At 40.4% G+C, this 25668-nt stretch overlaps 1 protein-coding gene across 1 annotated transcript in view; it reads right to left on the bottom strand.

Moving 5' to 3' along the window:
* Positions 1 to 8229: 8229 nt before the first annotated feature.
* DNAH8 (dynein axonemal heavy chain 8) overlaps positions 8230 to 25668 on the bottom strand; it is a 131578-nt gene continuing 114139 nt past the window's right edge. Inside the window, exons 84-93 of the mRNA XM_081854116.1 lie at positions 25097 to 25249; positions 23877 to 24032; positions 23078 to 23194; positions 21724 to 21825; positions 19820 to 19980; positions 17762 to 17918; positions 11866 to 12018; positions 11584 to 11773; positions 10193 to 10314; positions 8230 to 8746 (exon numbers count right to left, since the gene is read on the bottom strand). Coding sequence (XP_081710242.1) covers positions 8459 to 8746; positions 10193 to 10314; positions 11584 to 11773; positions 11866 to 12018; positions 17762 to 17918; positions 19820 to 19980; positions 21724 to 21825; positions 23078 to 23194; positions 23877 to 24032; positions 25097 to 25249 — 1599 coding nt within the window. The 3' untranslated portion in view covers positions 8230 to 8458. The remainder of the gene's footprint in view (positions 8747 to 10192; positions 10315 to 11583; positions 11774 to 11865; positions 12019 to 17761; positions 17919 to 19819; positions 19981 to 21723; positions 21826 to 23077; positions 23195 to 23876; positions 24033 to 25096; positions 25250 to 25668) is intronic.

Below are 25668 nucleotides of genomic sequence, written 5' to 3'. Positions count from 1 at the left end.
TTGTCTATTTTAAAGTTATGTTTTTGTTATGACTTTTGTATTGAATCAGATTATTATAAGGTGTGTGATCTTTCATGTATATTTTGTTGTTGTAAACTGCCTTGTGTATAATAATATAGAAAGGCGATATACAAATTAAAAGTGAAATGAGATGAAAAGTTGTTTAGAAATGCTTTTATATAACTATATATGTGCCATATATCTCTGTGGCAAATGAGTGTTTTCTACAGATAACTGCCCCTAGGGAAGCAGGATTAGCTTCTTGCCCCAACCACAGCGACAAATGTCACCATCATACATAATGTGTGAAACAGCTCTCAGCAGAGACCTCCTGACACTTTTTAAGAACAGTCTCCTAAGTCTGCAAAAGTAAAATATCAAGTAATTGTTTGCAGAATGCATTCACCATTAAATATCAACAAAACCTGACTTTTTTTTTTTGCACTGAGAGAAAACAGACAATTATATTGTTTTGTTTGTTGAGATGTGTATCTGAAAGGGATGGAACAAGTTGACATACAATGATGATAATGCAGCCTATCCAGAATATTGCATTGAATCAACTCAATTAAATTAGTTTGACCCTTACATCAGTTCTGATGGGAGTATTCAAATCTAAAACACAGCATGGAAACATAATATTCGGGTTCTTTACTGCAACCTTGTATGTGTCATTTCAGTTGAAACAAGTGGTGATAAAACTGACATATTTGTTTAACAATGAATATATCAACTTTAGAATAACCATGTTCAGGGTTCACTGGAACCTTGGGGACTGAGAGCTCCAATGGTGTGTCCCATCTGCAGTTTCCCTAGGTCCCTCAGTACCAGTACTGGAGGTTGAATAGGAAGCAAAGGAGTTGGTGTTCTGGTAGCTGTTATGGCACTGAGTGTGGGCAGTTGAGAGTAGAGAAGTAGGGAACATGTTCTCTGTTCCAAATTTTCCCTCCTGCGCTCCCTGGGCTATTTTAAATGTGTGCTTCCTGCTCATTTGGGGATGGAGGGGCATGTCATCTAGAAGTACATCTTAGATCAGGGTTTTCTAACTTGTGGCCCTCCTGATATTGGACTCCCAGCTTCCACCAGCCCCAGCCAACGGGGCCAATGAGCCTGGTTCCAAATCCCAGCTTGCCTGCAAACTTCACTGAGTGGTCTTGGGCTGATCACATTCTTGCAGCCTAACATCTCTCACAGGTTGTAGGGAGGAACCAGCTATGCTACTTTGGAGAAGAGGTGGGATATAATATAGTAGATAAACACTACCAGATGATTTCAACTCAGAGGTAAGTCCCATTGAGTTCAACGAGGCTTCCTGCTAGAACTGCTCTGCAGCCTAACAGTCTGCCTACCTGGCTATTACTCATTGGGACCTTAAAACATCTCCATGAGTTGGCAAGGTACAGAGGTTGTCAAAGGTCAGAAATGACACATTCCCCTTTCTAGAGAGAGGTAGGCAGACGCTGTACACCAACAGGCATTATTAAATAATACAAGGTCAGCTTCGGCACATTTTGTAAAGTGATACAGGCTGTGATAGAGAATTAAGTGCATAGCAAGAGTGAAGAATATTGCAAGATGCTTGTCTCCTAAACATGTCGGTATAGTCAGGACTTATTTAAGGAAGTACTGACAATGGTGAAAACTTCAGAAGCAGGGCACATATCAGGAAAAGGCACCACATAAGGTGCACTGTAGAACAATGTGCAACATTTTTAGTGGCAAACGGTTAAAATGTTGACCATCCTGGCTGAGTGCATTTTTAGCACTTCAGGAGGTGCTTTAGATTGGGGAAATAGCAAGGGAAAGGAGGAATTAACCCCCATTTCATGGCCCCAAGACTCCCAATCAAATCCAAAGCCCTCCCCAGCTGCATGTAGCTGCAAATAAAATTGCTGGGAGATCCGATCATGGACCCGACTGTAAAATGTCTGGTTTAGTCCACACTGTGGCTGCTGCTCTCTTTATCTGAAATTAATATAATGTAATGTGAACTGCTGGTTTTTCCTCCCATGAGCCTCAGTATCTGAAAACTGTTTATGGTACAGAAGTATATTATTATTATTTATTATACATATTCCACTTGTCCTTCAGGAAGTGTGGAGCAAGTGGGACTTCCACACAGGTTAAAGAGCGCTGCTTAGCTTTAACAGAGTAGTAGAATCATGCAATCTTCTGGCTATTCTCTGGGGCAATGTGGTTTAAGTTAATCAAAAGCACATTTAGAAAGATCAAATAGAAATGCTACACTTTAATTATAGCCATTATCTAATAGCAGAAAACAGGCTCAAGTCAGTTATTCTTAATGACCAGAATAACACAGGGCACTTCTCTGTGGATGCAAGGAGAACATCGAGCAATTTAGCAAATTGTGGGAGGCATTGATGAAAGGCATTTCAGCTGTGGTGGGAGTATGTTTTCGGTTTCTCTTAACTTCATCAATTGACCAATGTGTCATTGCTGAAAAGCTTAATTCTGCTTCCCACATCAGAGGCAGTGTAAGGATAAGAACAACTTAACTGCAGAGATTCGGTCAGTGTGCTTATTCTTAAATATATTGCCTTTGATGTAGAAAGTTAACTAAAGAGTGCCCAAGTGCTAACTGAGCACAATCCAGCAGAAGCTAAACATTTTAACCTTCCATTGATTTTTAACTCCCATTGAATCTTAAAAGCATGTGCTTAATTGTCTACTATTTAAGTCAATGGGACTTTGACTGGATGCTGCTCGCTGAAATTTCGAAAAAAGAGGTGTTCTAGTCCTAATTTATTTTAAGAAGTATTATCCAATATGTTGAGATAGCAGCAATATTTTCCTCCTTGAGCAGATTATTGGGTTAATTCAGGATTCCCGTGATTTATGGCAAGAAGAAGCCATTGCTCTGACTATGAACTGACAAGGGAGAAGTTACTTCCTTTCACTGAGAAACTGGCAAAGCAGTTTCTAGAAAAGATGTTTCTGAAACAAAGCAACTAACTTACAGGTTAGTCTAAGATAACTTTGCTTGATAAACAATGCCATATTTAATTCTGATATAGTGGTACCTCAGGTTAAGTACTTAATTCGTTCCGAAGGTCCGTACTTAACCTGAAACTGTTCTTAACCTGAAGTACCACTTTAGCTAATGGGGCCTCTTGCTGCTGCTGCACCAACGGAGCACAATTTCTGTTCTCATCCTGAAGCAAAGTTTTTAACCCAAGATACTATTTCTGGGTTAGCGGAGTCTGTAACCTGAAGCGTATGTAACCTGAAGCGTATGTAACCTGAGGTACCACTGTACTAATTTTGCCATCATAGTGAATCTGATAATCGGGACAACCATTTACTATGTTCAGATATTTATCCAGAGCTTCGTAAACCATGGTTTATGGAACCACAGATGAACTCTCCTCCGATTTTCTCTTTCATCCCCCAATCATTGTACTGGCTTCAGTGTGGTGACCCTAGCTTGCATGAAACCACAGTTCCCCATGCTGTCCAACCTGGGAAACACTGTATCAATGTCAGTTAGTAAGACAGGATTAGAAGCCAGGATCAGATCAGAGAGAGACCCAGTCCTGACTAATCTAGTTTGTTAAACAACATTATGGATGTTATGGGGAGCTCTGGTTTGATGTAAGCCGGGATCTGCACACCAAAGCTAGTACATGCTGAAAGGAGGGAAAGAGGTATCTGAGGGAAGAGTGTGCAACCATAGTGCTGGTTTATGCATTAGGGAGTAAAGCAGCCTTATACAGTGGAACCTCGGGTTGCAGACACTTCAGGTTACAGACTCCGCTAACCCAGAAAAGGTACCTTGGGTTAAGAACTTTGCTTCAGGATGAGAACAGAAATCACGTGGCGGCAGCAGCGGGAGACCCCGTTAGCTAAAGTGGTACCTCAGGTTAAGAACAGTTTCAGGTTAAGAATGGACCTCTGGAACGAATTAAGTTCTTAACCCAAAGTACCACTGTATTTAACACCTCTTAGTAGCAATAGGCAACTATCTAGTTCAGTGTGTTGTTGTTGTTGTTTAGTCGTTTAATCGTGTCTGACTCTTCGTGACCCCATGGACCAGAGCACGCCAGGCACTCCTGTCTTCCACTGCCTCCCGCAGTTTGGTCAGACTCATGTTTGTAGCTTCGAGAACACTGTCCAACCATCTCGTCCTCTGTCATCCCCTTCTCCTTGTGCCCTCAATCTTTCCCACCATCAGGGTCTTTTCCAGGGAGTCTTCTCTTCTCATGAGGTCGTCATAACCATTATATGCCTTTTGTCTTTGTCCATGGAGTTTTCTTGGCAGGTATACTGGAGTGGCTTGCCGGTTCCTGCTCCAGGTGGATCACTTTTGGTCAAAACTCTCCACTATGACCTGTCCATCTTGGGTGGCCCTGCACAGCATAGCTCATAGCTTCTCTGCGTTATTCAAGCCCCTTTGCCACGGCAAGGCAGTGATCCATGAAGGGGCTAGTTCAGTATAGTCTACATTAACTGGCAGTGGCCATCTAGGTTTTCGGGCAGGGGCTTCCCCCAGCCTTGCCTAGAGATGCAAGGGATTGAATATGGGACCTTCTGTATGCACAGCAGGTGCTCTACCACTGAGCTATGGGCCTCCATAAAATAAGGCCCCAAATTGTTCATTTAAAATAAGGAACTGTCTTAGAGCAGTTCAGACTATTTGACCATCTAGCCCAGTATTATTGATGCACACACAGAGACTGGAGATCCCAGGAATTGAAACTAAGACTTGCTACATGGAGGAAGGCTGGATCTCTATCCCTACTTCACCAGTATGCTTGGTTTCTGTGCTGGCTGTGGAGGAACGGAATCCCACCCCTCACTTCTGTCCCTCCCCTACCAGCATTTTTGCTAAAAGACAATGTTTTCCAGTAGCCTTCATAGAGGCCAGGATCCTGCATTTCCATCCTGCTGCAAAAAAAAATAAAAATTCTCCTCTCTGCAGCCAGCATGGAATCACAGGCTCATAAAAAAATACATTTGTAGGGTTATTTACACGGTTGAAGTAAAGCCCTATTTATTTTGCTGTTCCTTTTCCATTTTATTTTACCTGATAATTTTGGAGCTTTGGCATTGCCATTGCTTTTGTCTGCTGTTTTTATTGATTTTGGAATTATTGTGCATAGTTTTAAATTAAGCATTGGGCACCACATTATTATTTGTGAACCACTTAAAGAAATTCTAGGTGCAATATGGTAAGCATACATCCTTTCCCTCATTTTTTTAAAAATGCAACATTTGTGTCAGCCCGTAGTTTTGCAGTCATCCGTGTTTCTGGTTAAAGCAGAGTTTAAAAGGGTTGGACCCAGGTATTGCGGCAAAAGCTTTCCAGAAAGTGACGTGACACTGTCTATGTGACTATCAAATACAAAGAAGTTGCACATTTACCTTGCTTTACTCAAGCAGAAAATGCCATAAATATCTCCTGCATCTGTGACTTGCAGAACCTTGTGAAAACCTCCAAGGAGCTTATGCCAGATGACTTTTTACTATAGGGAAATCTGTACTCCGCTTTTAAGAGCAGCTTTAAATTGAGTTTTGGGAAGGTGTTGCCCAGAACAACATCAGAAAGGACAGCCAAGGGTCTTGATAAATTACAATTCTTTGGGGCTCCAAGGGGTACTTGATTTGCTGTTGATAAGTAGGGGGAAACCTCTTAGGATACTTAAAATCTGACATTTGTAGCAGTAGCAGATAGATGTGTTTAAGTTCATTTCTTACAGAAACAATTGGAAACAGAAACAGAGGAGCCCCCTGAGCTCACTAAATGCTATTGCACCTGGTTTAGCAGCCAAGACTTATGAGCCACGGAGCACATTACTTCAAGCTGGGAGCGGGGGGGGGGGGACCATTTAGAGATCTGAAATCTGTATATCAGAAATGAAGTCAGAACATTTTTCCTTTATGGCCAGGTGATGTTTGCCTGGCAGCAGTTATAATTCATTGCTCTACAAAAACAAGTAGAGCCTGCAACAAAATGTTCAGGGTTCCAGCCAGCCATGGCCTGTTCCAGGATACTGCATTCCAAGCACACATCTCCCATGCAACAGTGGGTTGTTTTGGTGGTTCTTTCCTTCCCCGCCCCCTGATTTTTTAAAGTGTGCACTTCAGCGAGCATTAGGGAGTCCCCTAAGCTTGCATATTTCTCCTTGTGTGTAGATGGTGCTGTTTTAGAAATATAATGCTTCGCACTCAGGAGAATCCTGTTTGCATGATAATATCTTAGAACTTATCTCAGTAAGAAATATATACTGTTCCCATTTCCTAAAGCCCATAGCAAGTAAGCTCATATTCACTCTCACAAGCTTCTCCTACAACGTACTGAGCAATTCTAACAGGAGGGAGGGGATTCTTTGGGGAAGGACTGGACTCCATTGGTAGAGCATCCCATCTGCCTTGCATGCAGAAGGTCCCTGATGTCTCAAGGCAGGGCTAGGGAAGAACCCTGCCTGAAACCCTGGAGAGCCACTGCCAGTCAGTGTGGACAATACTGAGCTGGGTGGACCAATGATCTGTGTCTGTATAAGGCTGTTACCTATCCAGTGCCAGATCCAAAGTCCCAAATGTTCATGGCAGCCTGGCTGGAAGGTAAGAAGAGTCTGTGCTTTTGGATTTTTTCCCTCTGGTTGTCCCTCCCATTGATTCCAATGGGTGGGAAATTACCAGACCAGCTCCAGAACTGGCATAGTTTAGGGCCATTTTGGGGCAGCAGGATATCTGAAAAGGGGAAGACTTAGAAACCTGTGGATTTATGTCCTCTTCTAATATGTTCCTAACATCCATCTAATTCAGTAGTGTCTACATCAACTTGCAGCAGTCCTCCAGGATGTCACACAAGGGGGCTGTTCTATCTCCCCTACCAGGCACCCATCCTGTGAAGATTCCCTGTATCTTTTCTAGTGTTCAACATTAAAGAGCAGTTCCTTTGCATGACGAGCCTAAACCTCAGAGCATAGTGGCAGGTTCCCTGGTTGGCTGTTTCACAACATTGCATAACCACATCTGATATAGTTTGGTTAGATTCCAGAGGGGGTTTGGATATTACTTCTGCCTGTCAGGCTGCTTTTATGTATTAAAGGTGAACCGCAAGTATATTGAAAGACTTACCAGCTGCAATTGGCTTCCCGTGGAGTAAGCATCCTACTTACTGCTTGTTTCTTTGACTGAAGTGAACAGGTGCTTGAGTGCAATGACAATCAGCCACTTGACTCGCAAACCCTGGCGGCTTAGTCAATGATTTCTTCTGCCCTAAGACTCTGAGAGGTGAATTCTGAACAAACTCTGCATTAGGATTAATAATAAATGTCTCATCTTACCTGGTCACTTAATGATTATTACAGTATTTAAACTGTGTCCTCGCAGTGCTGGGAACAAAATCCTTTTTTTCTTTCTTTTTTACTAACCAGAAGAGAGAAATCATTATTGATCTCAGAATGAATAAGAAATCTCTCCACACACACCCCAATAAATATGTGACTCTTGAATTTAGATTAGGCCGTGTTTAGTTCTATATTTACTGGAACTTAAAATACACACACACACAGTTTGTATCACCAAACCAACTTCAAAGCAAACTCAAAGGATCCAAATGACAACTGAATAGCATTTACCTACAAGTATTTATAATTGGTAAGCATTCTGGTATCTGACAAGTTCTTCCAGGGTTAGAAGGAAATGTTTCTTGTTGACTATCTAAGGTATGCACAATACTTTTGCTGGGCCAAGTACTGTTAGCGTTTGATCTCCAGTAAGCACATCTGAAAGTAGTGGCAGAGAGGGTGGGGGCAGTTCCTGAGAAGGAAATCTCCCCAATCAAATATATTGCAATATCAATCATTATCCTGTTTATGTTGACTGTGATGAATAGCTCACTTAAGCCACCGTTTCTTTAACTTCATTTTATTTAATTCCATTGTCTTTAATGCTGCAAAAATTTGCTTAAAAAGAAGTATGTTGGTGTAAGTGGTTTGTCTTTTTCAGAGAAAAAAAAACGATTAACAATTTGTATTATGGGAACGATTTATATCCATTCAACAGTTTCTGATAGGCAGTCTGATTCACAAAAAAGTCAAAATAGGGTACCTGGATTTGTGCCAGTTTAGTTCCACTGATCTTCCCAATGTTTGGGCTCCTAAATCTAAATATAGCATAATTCTTTCATTAACTAGGCTAATATGTTCCACTAACAATAAAAAAATAAGTGGAAAGCTGGGGAAATTAAAACGCAAAACAAGATTTTTCTGTTTGGCAAGAGAAAAATTTAATATAGTTGACAAAAGTCAGAATACCAAAGCATAACTGTACAAGGTAGAATTGTTGGAAATTATAAAGCAAATGAGACTTTCTGGGGGAAGAGAATAGTTAATAATGAAAAAAAGTCAATTTGTGTGCCCCTTTAATAATAAAGTTTAAATGATTGATATATCTTATTTTGGTGTATTTGTCAAAATCAAAGGATCAGACTTTATTTGACGTCACACAGGAGGGCTACTCCTCTCAGTATCCAGTGATCTGGAGAGACAGTTGTCCTTAGGTAGATTGCAGTAATATAGGTCAAATCGGTTCTCCTTGGCTTCTTGTAGATGGGGCAAACATAGAGTTTAGGGTCTCTTGGGCCAGTTGTATTAATCGCAAATATATGCACAACAGGAAGCACAGTGAAAAGAATCTTCGCCGTTGATTCAGTGAGTTTATTATTACGTCTATCCCATCCAGCTCCATCCAAGTACAATCCATAAATATATACCCCTTCCTGTGTGAAAAGGATTTGATGTTTATTATGCATAGAAAAGTGTCTGCTTTTAAAATTACAACATGACTGTTTGACTTAACCTATTCAATATAAGATGTGGCATAATTAGCAAAGTTTGAAATCATAATAAAAAATTGATCCACAAAGTTCCTGAAATTGCACTAAATGGGAATGAAAAATGTTAAGATATTGAGCTCACCAAAAAGACAACAGCAGGTAGGTCTTACAGCAGGAGTCCTGGACTGCTATGTGGAAGGGCAAACAGCTCCTCACTTCTTTCTTTTTCTTTTTAAACCCTCTATGGTCTTCTGCAAGTCTTATCTGGTGTGGGGGAGGGAATTTTTTTCCAACTCCAAATAACAGGTTAAATATAGCTACTGTGCCTTCATGGTCTGAAGGCAACATGAGGGCACCACCTTGTTGATGCCAAACAGCTCTGGGTCTGGCTAGTGCCCGAGCCACCTGTATGCTGCCTTGGATTCCATGGTGAGGGGAAGACAATATATAATTTTTAAAGAAAATAAATAAATAAAACACTTGAGGGTGATAATTAATATAACAATTATGGAATAATACACCTAGAAAAGAAAATGCACTCAGGGCAATGTTTCTTCACCTTTTAACCTATCAGGTGTATCAGGATTCTATAATATGATCAATATCAAAGAGTTATATCAGGTTGGTCAACATGGTGCCCTCCAGATGCTTTGGAGTAAAATTTCCATCCATTTCAGCCAATGTAACCAATGGTCTGGGAGTTGTAGTACAAAACATGATGGCTACCCTTGCTTTTTTTACAGGCACAAGCAATGGTGTAGTAAAATGTAAGGATCACAATGAATAGTTTCACCACTTCATTACCATATAACACAGTCGTGTATTTCATAAGAATAGGTGACCAGGAATTCCACTGTGAGTTCATGAAATTTCATGCAAGTGGGTACAGAATAATCTAACCCCCCACTTCACCAAACCCATTTGGTTTCAGTGCTAGTCAAGGAAGAAGAAAAGTCTATTTCTCCATAACCATTGCAGAAATGCAGCAGGCTGGTTGATGGAGGGAGGATAAATTACTCTGTTCTTATGTCTGTCTATTTAGCAGATGGCATTTTAAAAACCTAGCCTCTTAAGAGGCTAAAAGTCTAGGTTTCCATGCTTGCTATGGAAAAGGCTGCTTCTAGGCTCTTATCAAGCCAGGAGAGAGAGAGAGAGAGAGAGAGAGAGAAATTAGCAATCCTGTTTGTCATCCTGTTTGTGCAGGGACTTCCACTTGCACAGTGCTTCTGGGTTTCCCCAAACCCTTCAGACCAGACTGTTGAGGAGGAGAGGGAGGGAAGTTCCAGTGCACAAGTGGAAGTCCTTGAGCAAGCTGAATTATTTCATTGGATGCAACTCCTATGAGTAAGTTCTGAAATCAATGCCAAAATATAAATACATCACACATACAGGAGGGGCTGTTGTGATTTCTTCTCTAGCTTGTTTCAGCACTTCATTGTGGATAGTTACTGTATCCAAAGCCCATCCTTTATGTGCTCGAGTCACTTCCTGCCTCATAGCTGTTAGGAAACCTTCAAAGTGGATGAAAAAACAAGGCAAGTTAAATACAACATTTTCTGTTATCTGTCTCCAGGCTGCAGTGCTTTATGGTTAAAGCATTCATGGTGTAAAAAAACACACAAAAACTTTCAGCAGCAAATTACCAACAAAAGATATGGCATAAATAAGAAGAAATGAGAAAAGCAAGAACAGTGGAACTATAGGCTACAACTATTGTTATTTATTAGTGAATTAATAGTAACAACATCTAGTGGCTACAGCGAATATTAAGGATTTGAAAAACCAGAAACTGTAATCAAAAGAAGCCACATATTGGCCTTACTGGGACTGGAAAGTATTATGGGCTTTGGAGGCCAAAAAGCACTGCTGTATTTTATATCTAAAGAACCAAAATGCTTTCAAAATTTAAATCATTTGTTGCCAAACAAATATTCTCTGAAAGTTTTATCTGTTCTTTGAAGCTAATCAGTTTTGTTTAGAAATTACACAGTGGCATTCATCAGTCTACCTCGGTACAAGATAGTCATTAAACCACAGAAAATGGCAAATTGTTTTATTTTACTGTTCTTTCTTCCCAGTCTTACACCTTTACTTATTTCTTTCCCCCTTACTTTTCTGAAAATGTCTAACAGTTCAATCCTATAAATGCCTGTTAAAAAGATAAGTCCCATTAACTTCCTTCCTGGTAAGTGGCTATAGAATTGTAGTCTAAATGCCCCTTGGTAAATAGAAACTGGTTGCCAAGATGGTATGGGAAAATAAATTGGCATGCAACCAACCATGCAAGCCCATGATGAAATGCTGTCTTGCTAATAGGGTATATGCCAAAAATGGAGAAATACTTGACAAGAATGTATGCATGTTGATTTTCATCCATCTGAGAGACTACATTACTTGCTAGAATGTACAATAAATTCTATTTTGGTTCCAGAAAATTAAATACTACAGTGGAGGTCATACAGGGGAAATGTTTACAATTTGCAATTTTGGAAGAACTTGCATATATGTCCTATGGGACACCACAGTCTTTTGGATAATATAAAAATTGGAAATGCTACTTTTGCATCAATTTGACAGAAGCTATGAGCAGTTATTATACTTTACATACATATTATTACATACATATTAGAAATGTAAATTTTCTTTGTAGAACTGAAAAAAGCCTCTGAATGTATTTGATCCCTTCCCCCACCCTCTGAGAATCTCACTACAACAGAGTAAATTAAACTGTAGCTAAATGAAGGATAATATACAGTTAATTTTACCCTTCTAATTCTTACCCTGAGGATTAAAGAATCCAGTCATCCAAAATACAGGAGGCCTCCCTTCAAATATCCAGATGCGAAACTGATTGTTTCTCTCTAGAAGTTCAGTAAACCAGAAGCCAAGTGTGGAAGAATCCCAAGATACACGTTTCCAAAGTTTAGGAATCCGAGCATCATACATGTTATCAAGCGCATCTCTTAAATTCTGAAGAAATTAATAACAAAAAATTAGTGGCCCTGATATGAGATGCATTAGTTTTAAAATGAGTAGTCTTACATAATGACGGACTAGGTTACCTCACTCATAATAATAGTTCCTTCTATGGCGAGCTTAAGGTCACTTAGACTGGTTCGAACTATTTTGATAACCTTTTGCATTCGGTCAATTTCTTGACGAAGAAAAATATTCATAGAATTGAGATGTCCCATTTTTATTAAGCGGGCTTTCACCTAAATAGGAAGTTAAGAGAAAGTAATCCAGTCAATAAAGCATTTAGAGTAACAGTAGGAAAATAATTATATTATGCACCATTTCTGCTTATGATTTGTGGGGCTGGGGCTAGGCCAACATAACAGGTACCAAGGCATCTTATTCTTCACAAAACATCTCACTCCCATCTGAGACCAACACAGGTTTTGCATTCCCCACAGCTCTCATACGAATGAGAGACCAGTCTCCTGTTACAGTACGGCATCCACAACAAGTGGTGTGAGCTGACACAGCCCCACTGATGGCTCTGCTTTGATAGTACTTTGATGACTGGGTCCAGCTTCTGGTCCACCACCACCAGCTGGGCATTTCAACCATTATTGAGAAGCAGCAGAATCTCCATAGAAAAAATCTCCATAGAAAAAAACCCTGAGACATATCTATTGGGCATAATAGGGAGGGATATCCCACAGAAAAGAATTTTTTTATATGCCACAGTTGCCACCAAAATAGTTCTAGCCAGCAAATGGAAAGACACGACAGTACCCTCTAAAGAAGAATGGATTCATAAACTAAGTGAATACATAGAGTTGGCAAAATTAACAGCAATTATAAGATCTCAAACAAATCAAAATTTAAAATCAGAACGGAAATGCTTCAAAGAATATATGGAAAAATGCTGCTCTTAAAAGAATATGTTAATATACATAGATTGAACGTGTAAAGTGGATGTGTGAATATAAATATAAATATAGTGTATCTGAAGAAGTGTGCATGCACACGAAAGCTCATACCAAGAACTGACTTAGTTGGTCTTTAAGGTGCTACTGGAAGGAATTTGTTTTGTTGTAAATATAGGGTTAGCAAGTATAGCTTAAGTATGTAAGTATGTAAAGTAAAGGTGAAAATTAAATCAGAAATTGTTGTAAGAGATGAAGATGAAGATTTTTAGAAATGCAATGAAATAATTACCGGTAAATTAAAAATTAAGGAAGCCGAGCCGTGGTGGAGGGAGGTCACGGGGGTGGGTAAGGTGTCTTGTTTTAAAACAAAATAAAAAAATTCCTTCCAGTAGCACCTTAAAGACCAACTGAGTTAGTTCTAGGTATGAGCTTTTGTGTGCATGCACACTTCTTCAGATACCCATTTATTTCGTGTGCATGCAAGTGTGCATGCACACGAAAGCTCATACCTAGAACTAACTCAGTTGGTCTTTAAGGTGCTACTGGAAGGAATTTTTTTATTTTGTTTTGACCATGGCAGACCAACACGGCTACCTATCTGTAACTGTCTTGTTTTAGTTTGTATAGGTAGCATATGTGTTTCTATGTGTATTTGTGGTATCTGTATGTCTTTGTTCATGTATTCCCCCCCCTGAATAAAATATGAAAAAAATAAAATTAAAAAAACAATTATTGAGAAGCAGGTTGTGTATGTTACTTGCAGATTAATGTCCACATGGAAAGTATGCAGATGCAGATGCATTTCACTGAGTGGTACCTGTGGTTCACCTCTCCCAGCATGCACTGCCTTGATATGACTCTCCAAGGGCCGAGACAGAGGTCCTCCTAAACTGCTACTTGCAGTTTCTTTTACCAAAATGCCAGGGATTGGACCTGGGATCTTCTTCATGCAGAGCATGTGCCCTAACACTGAGCTGTGACCTCTCGCTGTGTACATTACAGAGAGATGCATAAGACTCAAACGTGGTTTAAGCTCACAAAGTTTCCCCTTTGGATGGCACACTGGAAGTGCAAAAAAGGTGCATTACACGAATCCATGGGTAGGCAAACTAAGGCCCAGGGGCCGGATCCTACCCAATCGCCTTCTAAATCCAACCCGCAGATGTTCTAGGAATCAGCATGTTTTTACATGAGTAGAATGTGTCCTTTTATTTAAAATGCATCTCTGGGTTATTTTGGGGGGCATAGGAATCCGTACATTTTTTTTCCCCTTCAAAATATAGTCCAGCCCCCCACAAGGTCTGAGGGACAGTGGACTGGCCCCCTGCTGAAAAAGTTTGCTGATCCCTGCTGACTAATCACTTACACAGATCACTTATCTATCCCATGCCCATGCTTGTTAAAAAATTCTGAAGTCAGTGTCACTTAGAACCAATTTGAAATTGCAGCATAGATACTGCTCTGCTAGCAAAAAGTTATCTTTTAAAAATTAATGCTTCATCCTGAAGGATCGAAGCAGATTACTGAACTTTTAAAAACGGTGGGAAAACAGCCATAAAAATAAAATTTATAAAATGCTGTGACAAAAACAGTTTTGTCAGAAAATACCGCCCAGTTAAAGCCTGCCTGCTCACTTGCAAGAAAAAGACATCCAAACTGGGAACCAATGGCACAGATGGTACCAGATAATTAGTTGCAGAAGGAGGAGTTCTTGGAAGATGAAAATTAAGGAGGGGCGGGGGTGAGAAAAACTAAGAGAGTAGATAGTGAATAAGGGACAGAGTCAAAGTGTATAGGAAGAGGAGTGGTCCAGTACAAAGATGTAAAGTAACCATAGGAAAATACCAACTCGGACAGCACACACACAAAAGCAACATACATGTAGTGTAGAGCCAAGTGGGTTGAGGCACCAACAACTTTGGGTCCATTGGGTCAAAGCCCCTTCGATCCACCTAGGGACTGACACTGTGGGGAAAATACAAGAGGCACACACCCCTGGCACAACCTGTGCCCTGACTGGTGAGCCAACAGGGCCTGTGATGTGGCAGCAGATCTGCCACATGGCACTCTCCCCACTTACGATTGCTCTACCCCAACATTTTAAAAAAGAGCAATGTTTTGTCACATTAGCTTTGAACTCTCCAGTGTTTATAAGAGACAAAACCTCCGCCGCCACCCCCCCCACACCATTACCCCATGATGAGTCAAGTTCAGAAAACACTTCTATATAGTCACCATTTACTTCAATGGAGACTGCCCAGGGAGCAGTGCTTCAGGGATTGCACCCTAAATCAGTAGACTTTATGATCATCTGAGCTCTGATATACAAAGGGAATGACTATCTAGTTAGTGGAGAGAATACAATTATTGCATTCTTACATTTTATGTAAGATTCGTAGGCTATTCATTGAGGCCAATGAGTATACCCATTAAATTCTGAGAAATAATTACTGTGCCTCTGAAGTTGTGGTATCCCATATACTTAAGAAACAAATCCTTTATGGGTTTTTTAAGGAAGGAGAAATTACAACTTTAATATCATCATTACTCTTTCGTATTTCTTCTGGATTAATCTTGTAACTTGTTTTTTGCATTGCCCTTGAAGAACCCATTGGATTTTTCAGTAAGTGGCACAGATGGGCCAATGTTTGCAGCATCTTGACTATAAAAAGAGAAAATTATTCACTAATATGTACAGTTGTTTGAAGTTACTATAATCTGGGGATACACGTGACCTTTGATGTGATATATATAGAATCAAGGGAGCAATTCTCATTGGAAATTGATTAGCTAATAATTTTTCCTTAAGGTACAGCCATTAGATACACATCCAGCCAAATTCCTCTTCTAGCATCATAAAGGGACCTTTATGTTCCTTTTATGCAACCTTAGAGGATTCTCTATAACAGAATACCTAGGCGTAAGCTGAAACAGGTATGTGTATTTTACAAAGAAACCTCTTACCCCAGTTTTAGTTATTGAACTGGGGGGTGCAAAACAGAAGAAAAGGTTTGCTCAGAGTAAAGGCATTGTCCTCACTCTAATTTGGCTTCATGATATCATCATGCAGCCAAATCTGGCAGGCCATGTGATGACATAACATCATCATCATACTGTTCCCTTAATGGCTAGACTCACCTTAGGAAGATGCCCCCTTTTTAAAGAAAAATGGCACCCAAACTACAAACTGGGGAATACAGCAACGGAGAGCAGGACAGGTTCCTTTTTACTTCTAGTGTGTAAAAGCTCAGCACAGCTGTAAGAATATTATCACAGCTCTATATATCTTACATTTTAACAGAAGAGGTCTTTCAGGATCATGGCTGAAGCACAAAATTCATTAGTTGCTTTGACTGAAATCTTTGGGAATCAGCCAGCAGCTGCTGCCTGTTAAAAGAGTAGTCCCTTGGAACTACTGTTCCGCCTAAGATGCTGCAAGATTCAGGAATCTATCATAGTACCTACTCACACTCAAGTCACAAGCAATACTCAAAGCAATTTATTTTAACTTAAATCTTAAGTTCTAATCTAATGGAAACGTTTCAGAACTTCAAAGCTGAGGTTAAGAGTGTCTATCCCCTAAACTAGATAGAGGGGTGTGTGTGTGTGTGTGTGTGTGTGTGTGTGTGTGTGTGTGTGTGCTCCGATTCTGCCAGAGTAATCACTTCAGCTAGCACTTGAAGTGTCAAGAACTCACAAATGCTTCTCTACTGACCAAGAAAAAGAGGAAAAGGCTAGGTCCTGTTGTTTATACCAGGTCCAATAAACTCATAGGCTTAATACATTGCAGGAGTCAATGATGCTCAGCCCTGTCCTCCTCTGAGAGTAGGGCTTCAAGGAAAAACCCACAATCCCAGGCAGCTAATTAGGATGGACCCCAGCCTGGTTCTATCCCTGGAGAACAACACCATGTTTAACTCCAAATCCTTCATCAGGTATTCATTGATTTGTCTGATGAACTGTAGGCAACTATTTGTTGTGGTGTTTTTTTAGCTTAAATATATATTTTGGGATGTTATCAAGTGTTCTAACCATTGGGCACTGGGTCTGCTGAAACATAAACAGATCTAGATCTAATAACCTGATTACTGTGACATTAAACCAGTCTGCCACGGGACGCGGGTGGCGCTGTGGGTTAAACCACAGAACTTAGGACTTGCCGATCAGAAGGTCGGCGCTTCGAATCCCCGCAACAGGGTGAGCTCCCATTGCTCGGTCCCTGCTCCTGCCCACCTAGCAGTTCAAAAGCACGCAGTGCAAGTAGATAAATAGGTACCGCTCTGGTGGGAAGGTAAACAGAGTTTCTGTGCGCTGCTCTGGTTCACCAGAAGCGACTTAGTCATGCTGGCCACATGACCCAGAAGCAGTACGCCGGCTCCCTCGGCCAATAAAGCGAGATGAGCGCCTCAACCCCAGAGTCGGCCATGACTGGACCTAATGGTCAGGGGTCCCCTTTACCTTAAACCAGTCTGCCAGCTGGTGTGTAATGGGAAACTATGATTTGCTTAAACTAGGACTAGAAGAGCTTGTGAAGGAGTAGTAGTATGTGGACACTAATCTCAGCTTACTAAACCCAGCATTATCGCGACAAGATCATTATGTCTAAACTGGCCCATTATGTCTTATTAAAGTACAACCTTTACATGATAGAAACTCCTGGAAAACATCTACCTTTTTTCTTTCTGTCTAGAAAAGGCAGGTGTTTTTCCTGGATTTTCTATCATGTAAAGGTTATACTTTAAGAAGTTCCACACTTAGCAGTTTGTCCTAGGTATGGCTTATATCAACTCACAAGCTACCCATTCCTCTTAAAAGTCCTTTGTTTCACTTCTGGTTTGGCAGAGCTCTGCCTTTCCATCATGACCTTATGCTTGTTGTTTGCAACTTACCTTTCCCTTAGTGTCAACAGCTGCTAGGATGTTTAGTGCACCCACTGTGCGCATGTGTGTTTGGTATTGTTCACAACCACAGATGCCGATTTCTAGACCACCCAGAAGCTGCATCAGTCTCAAGAGCCCTGCCTCAAAAAAATTAGTATTCCCATGTCTGCAATTCTCTTGTAGAATTTAAAAACAGTCACCTCATGTGCTATGTAATCAGGAGGCAGCTTCTCAAGCATATCTTCAGCTAATCGATACACGATAGCTTCTCGAGTTTCCCCTACTCCACCTCCACTTTCCTTTGGCTGAATATTGGTAATGGTGTTCAGGACATCAGATGCTGTGCTACTTTGATACCTAAGAGGAATTTTCAATAATATGCAGCAGAATATTAGTTTCGTTGCTAGGAAATGGACACATGAAATTTGCACTGTGCAGTTCTTTGTTAAGAGTATTTTACTATTTTTGATAACAGATTTCTTTTCTCTCAATATCTGCAGTAAGAGAACCTGTTCTTTCTTCTTGCGTAAACTTCCTCAATTTGAGCATAAAAGAAGAGGGAAGGGAAGGCATTGTGACTCCAAAGGCTTATACTACAATGTCTGAGTGCAACTAGGAATAGCTGTTCTCTGGCAATCCGCAATACTCTACTCTACTCTACTCTACTCTACTCTACTCTACTCTACTCTACTCTGCTAAAAAGACTCAGTTTTATTTACAAGGAAAAGAACCAATGAATTTCATGTACATTTCAGAAAGGCAAAGAAACAATGCCAAGCTGCCTCTTGCAGGGATCTTTCAGGAAATTCATCCCTGAAAGCTTCTGTGCATTCCCAGAGCAGCAGCACACCAACTAAAATGCCACTTTGCAGCTTCTTCGGGGAGAAAATGCCAAAACTGTTTGATGGGTAATTTAAATGAGATGCCAATGGTGAGTGATAATCCCAGCCTATAAAGCAATATACAAACAAATACATCTGCTGCATTGATAGCTTCATTAGCATTTCGAGCGATATAGTGGCACCCCCACATGTTCAGAGCTCAAGAGAGCAGTGCTTGACATGCTATTACACAGGCAACTTATACTTCTTAGCCCTGAGTTGTGGGTTCAAGCCCTAGATTGGGCTAAAGATTCCTGCATTGCACGGGTTTAGACTAGATGATCCTTGTGCTCCCTTCTAACTCTGATTCTATGATTCAAGCTCTTTTACACCTCAGGGCTGCTTCTCACATTACTTTTGAAAGACATGGATATAATTACAGGAGGCATGCTTACACCTGAATAATAATGAAATGTCAAAACGATAATACGTGTTGTAATATAATACAAAATGTCAAAGCCATAGCTCTTTAGGCATGAATCTTCAGATATGGGCACTCCACCTGAGAATTCACTTCTGCCTTTCTGAGGTAACTTAAGGACTAGACTCTGTCCTCTACAGTAAAACTTTTGAAACCCAAAAGTAAATATCACTTTTAATAACTGAGTGTTCAAAACTTGTTAATAATGCCATTGAAATGTTTGACCAGATTTTAACAATCGCAGAAATGCTAAGTGTGAGCGTATTGGCCAAAAGCATAATTCACAACTGAATCATAGGAATAACAGAAAAAACTAATAAAATATTATGATGACTAATTACATCCTGTAGCAGATGTGCAGTATTTGAAGCAGAAAATAACAAACAACAGGTATTTAAGGATGAAAAGTGACTAAATAAAAGATAACATTTAAAATGCAGTTATCAGGTAAGATTGAAATTCCATCATTAAATTCAAAGAACTTCATGAGAACTAACGAAATAATATCATTTTTTGCAATCTGTTTGATCCAAGTTCATCTTGTGTAAATGTCAACTAAATTATTTAGTACAATTGAGTGGGAACAAATGTGTTGCTAGAAGTGTTAGAGCATATGGGAAAGCTCTCTGTTCATAGGATAATCACATTTTGAAAATTGTTAAAAGTAACGTTTAACCTGGAAAGTGTTAAGTTGGGGTAATATCCAGTTATGATGTTCCACTTGAACAACCAACTTCCACTTTTGCAAATGGGATTTTCCCTTAATTCCCTCCCACAGACCAGCATGATGCTGGATTGTTCCCTTAATCTTGAAAAAATCCAGAAAGGCTCTCTTAAATATTCTGGTATATGTAAATACTGTAGATTTCCAGTATACTTCTTTACTTAGAATATATTTTTTAAAGTGATTAAAGAAAAACTTGAAGAATTTCCATCTTTGCTAAAAACCCACTTACGTAATGTCTGCATTAGGATGAAGACCAAATACTTCTGGGCTGTCCATTGATGGGAGAGTTGAAATATATTCATGATACTGATCCAGAGTTTTGCACACTGGTATTTTATAACCAGTGTAAAAACAGAATGTATTCTCAAACATCTTCTCACTGAACCAGACCTGAACAAAAATTGGGGGGGGGGGGAGTTGAAATTTAAGTTTGTTAAGAATTAAGAGCTGGATTGTTGAGAATGGGGTACACAAGGACAGAAAGCAGAAGCCATAAAATGTTGGCAAAGTGCTCCTGTCCTGATCCAGAGGAGCTCACAGAGTGAAGAATGTTGGTTGTTGTGTGCCCAGGCACAGTCCCCCACCTCCCGGGAGCCAGCCCTCAATTAAACAAAACAAAACCCAGACAATATATTTTGGGATAAAAAATTGGCCATAACTTTATTGAATTCCAGATGTGGGAAACCTTGGCTTAGGTATCCCTCTCCGCCCCATGTTGGGGTCTGAGGCATGGCAGGGTCAGTCAGGAATATGGGAACACTGCAAAGTGTGTGTTTACACAGCTGGCCCCCTTTCCACATTGCAGAGAGGAGTTCTCAGTGCACTTGTGGACAGAGACTCCCCTCAATACCCATTTAATGGGGGCCCTGATATTGCCGCCGCAGAAGGGGTGAGTCACCAAGCCACCCCTTTGTTGATTGCTGGACGAAAGGATTCTGCCCAAGGCCTAAAACCACCAAAGTTGTGACAATTGCTACAGGGAAGGCAAAGCCTGCAGAGCAGGGGAAATTATTCCCCGGCTCTGAAAGACAGCAACCATCATCCGACCATAGCAACGCCCATGAACCTGGAAGGAGAAAGCTTAGTCTGTAATGAAGGAAGCAATTAGAGTGAGGGCTGGGCGAGTGATGCTCCAAGGGCCGACTGCACGGCCAGCATCGGCTCCTGCCCCTTTTAAGCAACAGTAGCGAACTAGAGTGAAGCCTTAGCAGGCACGATCCACTCCTGAGGCTCCTCCCCCTTGGTTGCTGCCGATTGGCTGGTTTGAACTGGCCCCTTCGGTGGGGAAAAACAGTGTTGCCGTGCCAACCACTGGTGTGGTGTGGCCCGGGGACGATGGCAGGCCCCACACCAGGCTGCAAACCCCACCCACCGCCAGGAACCGGTGAGCAGGCATTTCAGTACCATGGAGAGTCCCAAGTGAGCAATTTGCTCCTACAAGGGTTGGGTGCAAACTGAGACTTTTTGAGCCTCTGTCACCATCTTCTTTTGGAGAACTAGTGTCTCTTAAAGGGCCACCCCTTTGGCATCAAATCAGGCACCTCTCCTTTATTGCATGGCCTCTTACCTCGTGTTCTCCATACACACTTGTATTGGTGAAGTACTATGAAAGACACATGGTTCCTCAGGCCCAGAGGGTCCTGCACCAGTTGTATGGGTTCTAATGCTGCGGCATCTAGTTTCAACGAGGTCCTGCCTGCCACCCTCAGGTTCAGTTGCCCTCTGGTTACCAGCATTAGACCCAAAAAGCCAGGAATCTGCTCTGGCTCCTTTGCTGGTCACTGCTGGACTCTGAGGTCATGACAGCACAATCCTACTGATGTACACCAACCAACATCCCAAAACCTACTCATTAAATGCATAGGATATTAGCTTGTTATATGAATAACCGAAAGCCTACTGCTTTAAAAACAAAGCCTACTGCTTTAATACATTGATTTTATAAGAAATACAAAATCATAAATTTGAAAGGCCTTGCTATCCAGATGATGGACTATATGCCATGAGGGTCCTATTACATTGCCAGTACATTTTTAACAACATTCTATAGTTTATTTCAATTGAAAGTGAATCATTGTTCATTTGGAAGCCTTTTTTGCTTATTGTTAAGAATCTTTCATCACATTTCCTTACCCTTGCAAAGCAATTAAGAAGACGCTTATCATAATCATCGGTGACCCTGCCTCCATACTGTACTTCTCCAATCATGTATCGGACTGTGCTCCAGGATATTCCCTAGAGACAAAAACAAGCACATTTTAGAAATTCTAGTACATACTCACAAACTTGGATTGCACAAAGTGCTCAAGGATCATGTGCAGGCACCCGTAACTCTGACTTTTGACCCAAGGATAACAACTGAAAACCTCAAATATAACTAAGGTTCTGCAGAAAACAAATAAAAATAAAGACCATCATGCGATTTTGACTTAAGATTGTGAAAATCTGTTTTTAGCTCTGATCATCCCACATAACTGAAAATCAATAGGGAAGAGGCAATTTGCCACATTTCTCATATTCCATTCAAAAGCCTCATTTGTCAACATGGCTGTAAACTATTAACTGCATGCACTACAAACGCATTGTGTCCCACAGTGAATGCATTGCTACCCAAAAGTACAGACTGCAGCCGCTTGTTCTTTTATAAGCAATAATAACTGTGGGTATGATCCCATTCCTTTATGGATGCAGCTATGCACACAAAGCAATTGACATTTCCCTCTCTCCCTGGCTGCTGCAGGTATATGACATGTGCACATCACACTGCATGGACCATTACTTCCAACAGGAGGCCCAAGTGTACTTCCCATATAGTCATCTAGTGATCCCTCTCCTCTGCCCGGGGTCTTGGTCTGCAAACTACACTGAGTGTGAGACCCTGGGAAGAGAGGGAGGAATGAATTTCTATATGGGAGCTACACACATGCCTCCTGGTTCTCAGTAATAGTTGCCAAGTTACAATGCATGCTAAGGTACATGTCATTGCAGGTGGGAAAGGGGTTAAAAGAAGGCTCAGCTGAAGGCAGTTCAGTTCATCACCCACAGGAATCCATCACCCACAGGAAGATGGATGAAGCCCAATGTTTCAAACTTAGAATGCTGTTCATAACTGAGGCAGAGGAAAATGTAAGTGCACTATTAATTAAAGATCATGTAATGACTGCTAGTAAAGCATATCCACATTTGTTTGCTGCTTCATAATCCGCTATATGACCAAGGCCATTCCTCTTCACTTTAAACTTCTGCTAAGAAAGGCTTCACACTTTCAAGAGAAGCTATGTTGCAAATGGTTTGCAGGATCTCTCTGGGCCACACAAGCACTTATTTGAGAGACTGGGGGCTGAGTGAATGGGTGGGTGGGTAATCTCAGTCACTGAAAAAACTGGGGCTCTAATGCTTGTCTCTTTTTTGAGGTTAAGATAAACTGACCATAATCATCCTCAGCATAAACAAAGTAGAAACAACATTGCAGTATAGGGACACTCACTTTTTTAATGTCACATTCGTCCAAATGATTCTGTATAAACTGAACACTGGCTGTGAAGTCTGCTGAGTTGAATTCATAAGGAATATTCCAGCCCAAAGGGCCAAATTTGCGTCTTTCCTGAAATAAGACAGTAGAAAGCAAGGAGTGTGATTTCACTATTTATTCATGTTGCTTGTTTCGCTTATTATTGCTTTTCGTTTAACAACTTTAATCGCTGACATTTCAGGTCAATACCATTTTCTGATCAAATATATTAGAATTGACAGAATATTGATTGAAAATGGACAAATGTTTCTTGATATGAATTATGCACCTACTGCAGCTCAAGATACACCAGGAAATCATCGGAAGAATCTCACAATAAAGTGTACTCTTAACAACCCAGAATGTTATACAGTGACCGTTACCGATCCCATTTAGACACAGCATGGTCACTTTGAGTCATCTTAATTGGCAATTTCCATTCAAAAAATACAGGAGATACAGGAGATACAGGAAAGCTGTATTATCATATTCTTTAACTAATTTTTGTGCTCCAAGGATAATTCTTCAGGTATTGCCGTGGTTTGTCAAATGCCCAAAGATAGAGAGAGAGAGAGAGAGAGAGAGAGAGAGAGAGAGAGTGTTACCCTCTGAGGCCAAAAATGAAACATTTGAAACAGAAGGATGGGTGTGCAGCATCAGGCCTTTATTGTGCATTATAAATATTGAGCTCACATATAGCAATAGGTTATTTTTCAGGCATCCCAGTGGAAAGGGCCTGTTAGGCATAAATGAAAAGAAAGTATGTTTGTAATACCTGAACAGTGGAGTGTAGGAAAGCCACAGTGTAAAGAAGAGGTTTCCACATGGGCATGTTGCTGACATCAAGCAAGTCCTGATTTATACCAGAAAATGTTCTTTTCAAACCTGCTCGCATACCTTGTGGTGGTTCATTTGTGAATTTTATAGAAGTCTGACATATATAAAAAGAAAAAAAGATTTATTTCATTTGACCTCAAAAGCAGCACGCCTAAAAATCACACCGTTTTCAAAGCTAAAGTTCAGACATAAACAAAAGTGAAGCACAACTTCGGTTCTAGTGTGTAGTCTTAAAAATGAGAGACATGTGACTGAACAGCTTCCCACTGGATGAAACACACATGCTTCCTGTATCCACACCTCCTTCCTTATTCCATTGTTTATCTGATTCCATTAGGTATGAATTTACAACAACCCCCCCCCCCAAAAAAACCCTAAGATCCTTGTTACTAGTCCAGTATAACAATGAGCTATAAGCTACTAAAAATGTTTCTAGATTCAGGTAGGTAGCCATGTTGGTCTGACGCAGTCAAAATATATAAAAATAAAAATGTCCAGTAAGAAGAAGTGTGCATGCACACAAAAGCTTATACTAAGAACAAACTTAGTTGGTCTCTAAGGTGCTACTGTACATTTTTTTATTATTCTTATATATTTCTACTAAAAATGTAATACCTTTCAGCAGCCAATGATCAACGATGAGGGCAGTGAGGTGTCTCATTTATGAGTCAGGGAGCAGCAGCTGCCAGTAACAGCATTATGGAACTATGCAGGTGAGGATTTGATTGACATTTTGGATTGGAGAAGATTGGAAGCCCCTTGTAAAATTCATTATAAATAACCCAAATAACTGACATCCACTAGGTAGGATATACATATATAAGTAATTTTAAAATCATTAAAATAACAAAGCATAACACCAAAGACAGTGACAACTGGACAATGGCATTCCATTCTGGAAAAAACAGAAAGCTGATGGCAGAATAATTTCTGCTTTAGGGCCCTGTTGAGTCTATAAGAGAGGAAACTCTTGAATAGGTAAAGATTCTCTTCTTGCGTCAACCATAACCTAAAGTCTCTCATATGACTGAAAAGTTCTTAACCTTTACCACAGTTTAAAATTCAGTGCAAGCAATATTTCTCCTTCCCACTTTCAGTTTTGCCACATGAATTATCTTAACAGTTCATCTAAATCCCCTTGAATATACTAGGGCTAACCTGAAGCAAAGTAATTGGAAACTTCTCATGTGGTTCAGTGGTTATCCATACTCGGAAGCTATCATCAGGGATATCAGCACTAATCATTGTTTCCAAAAGTTCTTCCATGAACTCCAGACCCAGATGGCAGTTCTGAAGTAACACCCAGCCACCCTGTACAAAACAAACAAACAAACAAACAAACAAACAAACACACACACACACACACACACACACAATTAAATAATCTGCTAAACATCAAGCCAACTGCAATTTACTAACAACAACAACTACACTTGAGTATTCCACAGATGGAAGGTTTCACTAGCTACTTGTTTTCATTTATATCTCCTTGATATTGAGGTTTGGGGTTTCTGTGTTTTAATAATAAATATGGATTTGCATTAAAATGGAACAACTACTGTAGGTTCCAATGAGTAAGTAAAGTAGTACTGCCATCTTGTGGTAGTTATAAAAATTAGAGCAGGTCAATTTCTGCTGGTTTTGGTGAACAGGAGATACCTTGTAATAATAATAGTCATCAACATTTATTAAAATAACCCCCCCCCCCGCTTTCCCCTTCAGAATAAGGG

The sequence above is a fragment of the Podarcis erhardii genome (assembly GCF_964252035.2).
Source record: "Podarcis erhardii genome assembly, chromosome: 3".
Lineage (NCBI taxonomy): Eukaryota > Metazoa > Chordata > Lepidosauria > Squamata > Lacertidae > Podarcis > Podarcis erhardii.
The sequence above is the reverse complement of the archived record's forward strand: the minus strand, read 5'-3'. Positions and strand labels throughout refer to the sequence as shown.